The sequence below is a fragment of the Andrena cerasifolii genome, chromosome 15, assembly GCF_050908995.1.
Source record: "Andrena cerasifolii isolate SP2316 chromosome 15, iyAndCera1_principal, whole genome shotgun sequence".
NCBI classification, from domain to species: Eukaryota; Metazoa; Arthropoda; class Insecta; order Hymenoptera; family Andrenidae; genus Andrena; species Andrena cerasifolii.
The window spans coordinates 5966340-5978670 of NC_135132.1; the positions used below are offsets into that span (position 1 = coordinate 5966340).

Here is a 12331-nt window from a genome sequence, read left to right on the forward strand (position 1 = left end):
TACAATTTTTTTTTAATGAGTTATTTAAAAGTGAGTAGTATAATTATTATTATTTTACTTTTCTGTAGTTTTGGGTTTTTAAACCTAAAATGGAACTATGACTGCGTAGTTTTAATAATTATATAATGTAAGAGTTGTTCTATGCGTTGGTAATTTTTTGCAAAACAAAGATCACAAAATTGTGGGATCTGTAGCTACTGTGTTTAAGTGGAGATTACGGTCTGAAAATTGATTTCTTTTTATTTCATTTTTTGAATGTTCAACCTTTTAAAAATACGCGTTTAAAAGGATTTTTTGAAATTCGTAATATTCCTGAAGTTATAGGCATTTGAGTGGTGGCGAATGCATGGGTTTTTCTCGAAACAGTGTTCTCAAAATCGGGGGAACCTGTATCTCCAAAAGTTACTATCCGATTCGACTGAAACTCTTTTTATTCTGAAGAATATACTTCTGGCTCGTAGATAAACCAGTAAAATTTAAAAAAAATTGAAAATTTGTATTTTTTAAGGCATTGAAAGAACGAAAAATATACTGGAAAAGTGACTTCAAACTTCAAGTGTCGTTATTTTCTCAAAAAATGTCATTTTCTGTAATTTTTACTGCTACGTCCACGAGCGACTTTCATGCCCATTAATAATCTGGCATTGTCCTTTATTTCTGACCAATGGTTTAGTTTAGATGCTGCACGTTCCACAGTTTTGGATGAATTTTTTGACTCCTCGACTTTAACGACGCTCCAGTGCTGTCTGCAATGATTAATTATAAAACAAAAATTTTTTTTCTCTAGCTTAAGACATCCTTAATCCAATGCAAAAAATCCCATTAAATTATATATAGTAGTTTTCCTTTAATTAATTCCTAAAGATCTCCTATTTTTATGGGCTCTAGACCGAAACAACCCCTTAACTAATTTTTTGTCATTTTGAGACTTAGTGAATTTCTGCATAACTTAGCTGCAAAAATGGAACAGCCTATATGCACGATTACCACCTCCAAGTATCATTAATATTTTCGTTCATCGAATCCTTACACAGCGTCGCATTAACTGTTGGTAATGGTCACTAGTAACTTTTAATTCTCCTGGCTTCGATCTCCGAACGTAGTTGGCAGAGCTTCCCCGCGAAGACCAATGCAAAGCAGGTTGAGGATCGCCACGCCCCCTTCGCCCACTCTGGGACTTTTCAGAAATTATTAGAAATACCTCGCATCCCCAAAAGGTCGGGGTTAGGGCGAAAGCTCGGGTATCGATCACGAAAGGGTTGGCGTGCCTGGCGGTTGTTAAGGGTGTTTATCACCCTACGCGCTCTTCAGGGTCGTCAGATTTGTGTCAAGAACTCCTTCCTCCACTTGCCGGGCGGGCGCGATACGCGGCCGCCAGCAGTCGTAAAAGAAACTCATCGAACGTACGCGGAAGAATTTACGACGCCACAAAACGGCGGGCGTTTAAGGCGTAGTCTTCGTATCCACTTCTCAGCGTCGATCTTCAAGGATGAATCTATGGAAAGATCGAGATCGAGAGCATACGGACGCCAGACGTTCCACTTACTGCGAACCGTTTGACCGCAGACTGCAGTGCCCTCTATTTCGAATTGTCCCTTAAATGTGTATTCATTCTCAACCAATAGTATTCCGGAAAGATAAAATTCGTGGATTGAGTTGCCTACCTTGGAGAAAAAAAAATGTCGATTCCTTGTTTAATTGTGCTTGTTGCTTTTTATTTTTGCATTGATTGTAATGGTAATTGTTGGTGGGGGTAATTTGAGTACCTAAATGCTTTGAAATTCTGCAGAGTGGTTGATATTATCAGGAGGCTACTAATGTGGTGCGAAAGTGGGGGTAAAATAAGTTGTGTTATGTAAATTATAAGTACACACGAAGTGGAAGAAAATTTTTTGGAGGGAATATATTTTTTGAGGGCGGATTTATTTAGTAAAATAACTTGGAAACACAAGTTTGATGGGAGTTGGGACTATTTTTAAGCTTCCAGCAGATATATTGTCACAAAAGATTGGGAAATACAGAAGAATACTGAAGTGGGTGTGGCCAGACAAGGTGGACGGGCCACAAGATTTTGTTCCGCCTGTAGAGTCTAATTTCTCGCAGAATGTCGTATTCCTTAATAAGTGTAGACACCGGAGTTGGTTTTGGTGTTTTTTAAAGTAACTTTGTGACGAATATTCCAGTTTGAAACACATAATTGTCACTGCGTTTGTATTTAATGATCTTTCACATGAAATACAAAATTATTTAGATAAAAGAGGGAAACTAGAAGTTTATTAACTAAAGAAAAACACAGTGTGTTGTGTTTAATATTTTTATAAATAACATGAAGATTCAATTCCATTATTTAAAAAAATAATTGCTGTGTTTATAAAATTATTCACAATTTAAAGTTGATTTAAAACCAACCAATTTATGAAATATAGTTCATGATTTATAATTGTCTAAGGTCCAACCACTATGCACTGCTACTCCAGGGCAGAATAATTTTCAATTAATATGTATACTGGTTTTTCCCATAATCATTTTAAGGATTTCATTTTCTAAAAACAACGTCCAGTCACTGCTGTCCACGCTTTGCTTGTCAATACCTCGATTTCCATACCCAATATCGTCAACACGTCGATAAAAGCTTCGCACACGCTGGCCACTGTCGCCCACATCCAGAACACTGACAATATCGGGCGTGTGAGGCCAGCTTAATGGTCAAACAAAACCAATTCCTGATTGACTCGGTCACATGAGCGTGCATTCTGTTTACCACATTAATTATAAATGAAGAGGTACATTATTGGGTAACGTAAACTGCTAACCCATTCCTGGAACCTCCCTCTGTGAAATGTGCATTTTCTAAAGCGATACAACATAGGAAATTATTTAAAAAAATATTTTCACAGCGGAGGCTCTGCTACCTTAACTGTCTTGCTATTCTTTTTTTTTGGGGCAATATTCTTGCAAAAATCTCGGCTTTTGAAAATCTGTATTTAAAGAGGAAGGCTCAAGGAATGTAGTGATATTTTTTTAAAACGACACAGTGCTGAGAATAACGTATAAAAAATAATATAATTTTAATGTTGGAGGCATAATATGATGGATCTTGATAGTTCATACGACACGGTCCACAAATTTCATTTTTTGTATATATTTTGCTACCAGCTGCAGCTTTATAAAAAATTGTGCTTATAGAGGAAACAAGGACAAATAGCAACATATTTTTTTTAAAGTGATATAATTTTCTAAACAGCGTGTAAAAAATACTGAACTTTTTACTTCTTCTCACTTAAACAGTATGGTACACCCGAGAGAATTAATTTTTTTCAGAATGTTCACGCCACAACTCTACGCTCATAAAAATTAGATTTATAAAGGAAAGCTCAAGAAATATAATAACATTTTTTTAAACACGATAAAATATAGGAAACACCATAAAAAAAAAATCATTCAACCATAACAAAATATTGACTCCTAACATTCACAGAAACTCACCGCAAAAATATTTTTTTTTTCAAATTTCTCCAAACATTTGAGAAAAACTAAATTCTCAAAAATATCCCCATCGCCCCATGCTACTTTCACATAAAATTTAATTCCATCTACATACATACCCCCTTCCAACCAGAATAAATCCAAAGAAATCCTTCTTTTGAAAACAGACCAACTCTTGCCAAATTTCAGAATCAATTTCCCTTAATGTTCGGGAACCAACAGAAATCGGTATCTTCGGGCAAAGAATCATCAGGTAATGAATTTTCGTCGTGCGGTTGGTAAGCTGCACATCGATTACATTAGCATTAGAGCCAGCAAGTGGATCGGATTTAATAAACCTGGCTGGGTATAATCTTAAAGGGGTATTACGCGTCCGCAGCTTATTTCCACGAGGCTGCTTCATAAAGATGGTAAAACGCAGATGGGATTATTGCGGGTCTGTTTAGAGGGACTGTTTAATTTCGATCTACTCAGCGTAATTACGTGAGAGAACGATTAAACCTCTCGCAGCAGTGCTTTAACGTCTGACTAATTTCTATAAAATCCTAGTCTGCATCCCCTAAGTGTTGCGTCGCTTAAACAATTCTCAGGAAGATGCTTATGTGCTCGAATTATTTTCCGCCCTCCGGTGGAGACGATCTGAGGGTGAAAATGTAGGATTGGTGGTCGAGGACATTTGGTACATTCGTGTGTTATTTTTATTCCAGGCCAGTCATTGATTTGTGCTTCTTTATTGGCTGACGACGACTTTCGTGTCTTCGCTTTTTCATTTTTTAGGGATTTGGCGAATATAGCTAGTGAGAAGGTCATAGAAATTTTTATTTTTTCAGATATTGTTTGATAATACGTTTCGGTATATTTTAATATTTTTAATGTTTAACAGTACATGTTTTTATTTTTTTATTTTCGTGATTGTGAACAATTTAATTGTTTTAACTGAATAAGGGATGGAGAAACGTTAATTAAATAATGCACGCTGAAATTTGGATAGTAAACTCATGTTTTACGATGGTGAGTTTCTGCACACTCTGAGAGAAGATTATGCAAGTTCCTGTTAGCTTCATATTTAGAAGTTGTGACTGAAGATTCAGCAAAATTTTGATGGACAGCGTGAGCAAACATTGGGGGAAGATTTTGAAAATGATGACAGACGTTCGCAAGGTATTATCTGACAGGATATTTTGGACGTCATGATGGACAGTTTGAGGAAACTACGACGTGGTGTTCTGACATAATTAGGGGGGAAAGTCTGACGGAAGGTTTTGATAAGTTTTGTAGCGAAAATTCAGGTGGAAAGATTTGCTACTTAAATTTTAAATAACAGCCGAAAAAAGTGTCCAGAATTTGTGGAAATCCTAATAAAAAGCTTCAGAAGCATTTTCTGGAATAAGTTATGAAAAAAGTTATTTAGTATCATTATAGTAATATTTTTTAAGCAAAAAGTGTTAAAATAGAGAGTTTGATAAACATTACTTAATAAGAATTTAAAAAAAAAATAGAATCGCTACTCATTTATAATAAAAATACTATAAAAAAAATTTTAAATTAAATATTCTCAATTTTTAATTTACAATTCCTTCATTTCTGTAGAGTACCCACATGAAAGCTTTCAATAAATCTAATATACAGGGTGTTCCAAAGTTAAATGATCAGGTGAACTTCAACTTTGGAACAGCCTGTATACACCATACTTCTGACCAATTCCCCAAGAGCCTCAAAACCAAAAAACTCCAGAAAATTGCAAATTCCAAAAAAATCCACCACCAAAATCATGAAATTAAATATTCTCAATTTCTAATTTACAATTCCTTCATTTCTGTAGAGCACCCACATGAAAGCTTTCAATAAATCTAATATACAGGGTGTTCCAAAGTTAAATGATCAGGTGAACTTCAACTTTGGAACAGCCTGTACACACCATACTTCTGACCAATTCCCCAAGAGCCACAAAACCAAAAAAATTCCAGAAAATTGCAAATTCCCAATGTCTTTCACCCACCCATTGCAGAAATTTCAATTACAGAAACTTAATTACCAATCAACCGGAGCAGTCACGTTTCCTGAAAACTTCGATCCACCATCCTTGCAACCTTATGCTTCGAATACTTTACCACGCGAGGTAATTGCAACCGAAAGCAATCTTGCCACCCCCCTCCCCCACCACAATAATAAGTTTCTAGTGACAAAGTGGCACTTTAAAAAATAATTAACGTCCCTGACTCACCTCTTGTTACGATCGATGTAATAACGACGGGAGTGCCGTCGAAGACGGTGTCGACGTCTGTCGACGTAAGGGAGTCCGATCGACGCTGTCTCCTTCGAGTTCCGTCTGGAGTCGCTCCGATCTCGATTATCCCTGACCAAAGAGCCCCTCCTCGAGTCGCGCTTCTGCTCCTGCTGCTCTTGCTGCTCCTTCGACCTGACTATCGTCCAGATGAAGAACAACAACGCGATCATCGTCGCGTCTTCGATCATCGCCGCGGTCCCACTCGCCCATCGATCGAGGCATCGATCATTAATGTATATTCCGAACCGAGGCTCGACATAGGCGCACTTTAATTACTGTCTTCGCCAGAGCATTGGGTGCACTACTCTCTCCTCGTCGGGTCCAGCCACGTGTATTTGAAATTTTTATCGCAGGGGTGGAGACATGGTTTAGTGGACGCTGTTCACGTTCCCTCGAAGATGCTGTTCTTTTGGTGCATGGGGGTCAGGTGCTAAGTCACTGTCGAAGGTATAATTGTGAGAGTTGGAGATGAATATTGGGATTTTTTTTTAACAATTTTTCATCCCTCTGTAGGTATTCTAAAGGGTTTCCTGTCGATAATAATAATATTATGACCGAAAAATGATTGTTAAAATTTTTTTTATAATATTAGGTTGATTCGAAATTGTTCTCTTTTAGCTTTGGGTGTTATTAAGATTCTGTTCCTTTTTTGGAAGAAGTTTACGTGGGAAGTTTTGTTATGGAAAGTGAAAAAGTGTTTAGCATGGGCCTTTAATCCATCTTTTGTTATTAAAGAAAATTAATAATAAATTTTTTTGTTGGGGTGGGGGGGAGGGGGTATTTGAGTGACGAGTTTAGTTCGAATGAAATTTCATTCTTCCAATCACGTGTGTCAAATAGAAACTTCTATTACACTAATTATTAATGAAATTTTGTTTCGTTTTCTAGAAACGTTTAAGGTGTGAATCTACAATGAGACTTTACATGAGACTTTTCTGTCATGAGACAAAAATCTCATAACTGAACGCGTGTAAATAATGGATATACTCGCGAGAGACGAGATTTTTTATAATATATCATGAAACTTGTCTAATGAGTGTCTAATTTCATGAAACTAATGACAAAATAAGTAACACTAATACAATAATGAAATAATTGTCTCATGAGATTAAAGTCTCACGTGAGACATGATATTTTTGTCTCATCGTGGATTCGCACCTGTACAGAAAACTATTGGAATCTTTCACTGTCGAATGTTAAGAACTGTTCAATAATCACAAACAGCAAGTTGTTCAGTAAAGAGATATAACAAGAATTTTTTATCAGAAGGAGGTGAAAAACAACTACCAGTTACTTTACAGATCAAATTTTGAAAATATGTAAGAATTGATATAGTAACAAAATTTGTTTTCATAATTTAAAAAAAATTTCGAAAAAATTATAAGATTGTAAAATCCATACTCTTATCTCTTTTTTATCACACACGCAGACTGCAGAAAAAAATCAGCTCCAAAAGCAGTTCAATATAGCAGCTGTACTGTGAACAATTGATTTTAAAATAGATAAAAACTGTGACAAAAATAATGTTTGCGAGCCGAAATTTGTTCCGCACTCTGTACATGTGATAATAAAGAGATAAAGGTATGAATTTCACAATCTTAAAATGTTTTTGGATTTTTTTTTTTAGAATTACGAAAACAAATTTTAATTCTTACATAATTCAATTCAGCGAAAAAAATTATTAAAATAAACATTTTCAACACATCTGTAAAACAACTGGTGGTTGATTTTCACCCGAGTATTCCCCCTTAAAGCATAAAAAGCAACATAATACTTAAAAGAAAATTCTATCTTTGCAAAATTCTCTATAATTCCCATTTTTTATGGTACAGGCACCTGTTATTATTATATACCCATTCTTTTCTGCGTAACATCTGAAAATCTATTAATCTCGAATGTCTATTTCCCTGCGAAAAATAATATTTTGAAATCGCTCTTGATCCCATAAGCAAAATCACATTCGCAGTATTGCATGTACGTACAATGGCCAAAGCGTCTCCGTTGAATTTTTCAATTCGCGATTTCCCCAGTGCCGTTTGCCCTCGACACACTCGTATCGAACTTTTTCATTCGCGCGACAAGTTAACATTCTTCCCTTCGATTTTCTGCGACACATGTTTGCCCTGCTACATCAACGTCGACCCGTTTCCACGGCAATCTTTTCTCCCGCGGTGGACCACTACCAACAATCCCGCTTCTCTCCCAGACTTCAGGGACTTTAAATACTCCTCGACCAGATTTTCGACGCGAAATACCACATCATCGATCATCCTGACCAATTCATTTCACAGACGAAGAAGAGAAAGAGACTTCGAACACTTAACTGGCAACCCACGGTGACTGACGTCATCCAGGTATCAACAAGCGATGCCAACTGCTCCCACGTTCAAATCGCAATTCCAAAGTATTTCGTGACAAAGGAACTCATTGCAGACAAATTCTAGACGAATTCAAAACAGACAAATAAATTCCCCCCTCCCTCCCTCTCATTCCTTCATTCAATTTCACAATATCATCCTTCAGCTTCAAAGTCACACCCGGTACATTCGACGGAAACGACTCCAACGTGACGTCGCTTAAATAAAATACCCTAAGACAACGTGACGACTCTGCAGTTGGAGGATTCCACGGTTCGTTACTGAAAACACACCGCCGCCATTGCCGCCCTATGATTGCTTATGGAAATCCCCGTAGATGGAAAGAAAACATCCGCTCAAAACACGAACACATTTTCCGTGGCGAGTCGCGTCCGCCAGGTTCCCCTGGGTCACGCGTAATTTCCTGAAAACTCCGGCCCAAGCGAAACCCCCGACTGTCGATATCGCTAGACCAGGGGAGCCTCCCACGGGAATCCCCCTGAAACGTATTAATTAAGGGCCGTGGCTCAGGGGTATTAGGTTTATTATTTATTGGCTGGTCCGTGGACGATGATTAACGATGCATTTTCGCGGGGCTGGTAATAGATGTTCTCGTTTAACGACGGTTCATGTTCCTAGAGAGGAGGAACCCACTGGGGAACCCACAGAATGGCGGTCATCGATAAATTCTTCGCGGAGACATGATTTTTCACGGTATCACGAACAAAGGAGCGAGACTTCCCTCGATATTTTACGATCCCCTGGTGGACGATGGCAAATCACCTTTTTTTTTGGAATTTCGTTTTAGAGGAGGAACACCTAAAATGTTCGAATTCGATGTACTTGAAGTGGTGATTCTCTAGAAGATAATTTTATTTGGTATTTTCGACTCATTTTTTAGTAAAAGATTGTATTAGCTTTTATTGTGGTGATATATGAGCACTGATTTGGGTATCTACAGGCGCAACAAAATAAAGTGGTCGCTTGAGGGCTCTGAGAGGCTCCTCCCACTTCTTCTCAATATATTGCTTGGACAATCCGAATCTGAATTTTGTTTTAGGGAAGGAATACCTGAAATGTTCGAATTCGATGTACTTGAAGTAGTGATTCTCTAGAATATAATTTTATTTGGTATTCACGACTCATTTTTGAGTAAAAGATTGTATTAGCTTTTATTGTGGTGATATACGAGCACTGATTTGGGTATCTACAGGCGCAACAAAATAAAGTGGTCGCTCGAGGGCCCTGAGGGGCTCCTCCCACTTCTACTTAATATATTGCTTGGACAATCCGAATCTGAATTTTGTTTTAGGGAAGGAATACCTGAAATGTTCGAATTCGATGTACTTGAAGTGGTGATTCTCTAGAAGATAATTTTATTTGGTATTCTCGACTCATTTTTTAGTAAAACATTGTATTAGCTTTTATTGTGGTGATATATGAGCATTCATTTGGGTATCTACAGGCGCAACAAAATGAAGTGGTCGCTCGAGAGCACTGAGGGGCTCCTTCTACTTCATCCCCATACATTTCATGGCCACTACCGCTACCCAACCTTATATGGTTTCGTATTAATCTATAGGTGTATGACGTCATTCAAGTAGAAACATAGAAAGACGTAACCTAAAAATGCAGTTGCTATAAATCCCACTCTGGGTTGATTTTCACGAATGACAGACCTCTAATGTCTCCCTCAATGTAATAAAATCTTAATGCCGAGACTGCAAGCAATATTTACACGTGAACTATCATCTTTGAACTGCAGTTGTACAGGGTGTATAAAAAGTTATGGTCACTGCTTTCAGGGACGAATTTACACCTCTGTATCGGTGGTTTCTAACAAACTTGCCTCAAAATTTTTGTGTAACATTGAAAAGTACCGTTAAGGTTTTTTTACATCAACGTACTCTGTTCGACGAAAAGAAAGAAAGTTCAAAAGAACCCATGTGAATTAAAGTTTACACAAAAGTGAGTGTAGAATTTTGTGGCAAGTTTTTTTTGTAAATTTCCACCGATCCAGAGCTGTGGAATTCGCCCCTGAAAGCACTGACCATCACTTTTTATTCACCCTGTACAAGAAGAGAACTGAAAAAATCTAAAAGTCAGCAACGCTTACAGACCTAACCTCTATAATCGAGCCCTCACACTTAGAAACTTCCATCAAATTAGATATCTGCTTTGAAATCCATTAATGTTATGATACAATAGATCACATCAGACAGAGCTGTATAATTTTTTAATTACAAAACTATTTTCTTTGTCAAAATCACCAAAGCAGCTACTCTATTGACAATGAGCTCTAAAAAGAATACATTCAGCTCATATCACCATTTATTCTAATTTTAAATAATTTCAGCATTTTGTGAGCAACTTGAACGTGGAATCACGTCGCCGCTAGATTATCGAGAAAAATAGGGAAAGATGACATGGCCAAGGGAATCAGGCCGTTCTCGTTCAGCAGAAATCGCCAGCAACTTGATAACAGGCTATAACAGGAAACGCCGATCCATTATTCGCGGGATTTAGGACAAGAGCCGTTCGATATTATTCAAGAACGATATTTATTGTTCTCGGGCTGACGACAGCGACCGCCGGAAACGCGTATCCGCGCCCGAGATTTTTTTCCACTGAAATCCACAGGGAACTATGGAGGACGCAAAGCTGCTTGCATTCAGATAAATGGCAGACCATTTCTCTATCTATTTAATTGTACTGCACGTAATCAAATTCTTCTATTCTTATGCAAAATTAGGGGATGTTCGACGAAAAATTAAAAAATTTCTGTTTTTACCATTTTACAGTCTATTCTGCTCGACAATATTTTTTACCGATCGGTCACGCGAAACGTTAAAAGAAGTTCATGCGAAGTAAATAGTGCGTCGTCTGACACAGAGATGGCACTGTTCTAAATTATCAGTTATTAGAAGGTGTTCCAAATTTAAGGATCAGTAAACAAGTGAATATTGAAAGCGACGAACTTTATCCTAAAAATTTGTATGTAAATTTCGTGTGTTCAAATTGTATTCTCTGCTTTATTTACTTCTCACGTGATTTTGAAAAATACTGTATATGCCTCTTCTTGGGCATTTATTTTTCAATTAATGTTTACATAATTATATGAATAGGTATTTCGCAAAAAATAGTGTAACTATCGGTCGGCGTAACTATTCTTTGATTCGGCCATAAAACGGTCCTAAGGGTGAAAACGCCCTCTCGAAAATTTTTTCAGACTATTGTGAATATCTACGAAACTGTAAAACATATGAAAAAGAAGTTAAATTCAAAGTCCTATGGTTTGTTATGGCCTACAAAGCGGGGATAAAGTATTTTCGAAAAACACTATTTTTTTCAAAATTTATCCCCCCTTTCATTTTTTTTTCAATAATTCTTTATCACCATATTGTAGGATATCGAAAGCTGTACAACTTTTAATTGAACTATTTTTCGATATCTTTTACGGTTTCGTAGATATTCGCAATAATATGAAAACATCCGCCGAATCAAAAAATAGTTACGTTACTAGCACCACTTGAGGTACATTTCTGCATAGATTCAGCCTTTTTTTAATCAACTTCCCTTGCAAGTTACATTGCTGACTTCTCAATTTACAAAATTGATACCACAATTGAAACCCTTGTGTGATTTTAGCTCCGTTAAGCTAGCCCAGGCACCCCGGGGTCGCTAATCCCATCCTGAGAGCAAGTCTCAGCCCCTGAGGGAAGATTAGGCCACAAGAGCCTTCGAAACCCGGTGATCCCACAACATAATGCGCCCAACAGAAACGATGAAAGCACTACCTCTGAAGCTGACAACCACGGAATATTCACTGCACTGTGCTTGGACCTTTTTGCTCCCTTCCTTAAGTCTCCCGCTTTTGAAACAGCTGCTGAAAGTTTAAGGAATGCAGTCGATTAAATTCCATTGCTGTCAAGCTAATTCTCCTGCTTCAGAAACACGTGCAAATAAAATCCCAGTGGTCCCAATCTTCGAACCCAAACCCATCACCAAAATCTTCACTGCTAACGTTCGCAAACCCTAGCCTCTGAGGTCTTACTCGCTAATACTCGGCAAGGCAGAGCCTCCGGAAGCAACAGGAGGAAAAGGAACCTCCAGTTCCTTCAAAGAAACCTGCTGTCGCGCAATTTTTCGCAATTTCTCGACCCGGTCGCGGAGCAGAGAGAAAAATTAATCCCCCGGCAGG

General features: G+C 37.6%; 1 protein-coding gene across 12 annotated transcripts in view; it reads right to left on the reverse strand.

The window, feature by feature from the left end:
- Positions 1-12331, reverse strand: part of Dnc (phosphodiesterase dunce) — a 483414-nt gene that overhangs the window by 112322 nt on the left and 358761 nt on the right. The window contains exon 1 of one of the 12 annotated variants that reach the window (XM_076827790.1): positions 5711-6177. The exons of the other annotated variants lie outside the window; for them this stretch is intronic. Coding sequence (XP_076683905.1) covers positions 5711-5961 — 251 coding nt within the window. The 5' untranslated portion in view covers positions 5962-6177. Of the gene's footprint in view, positions 1-5710; positions 6178-12331 lie in introns of those variants that run through there. 12 annotated transcript variants of the gene reach the window in all.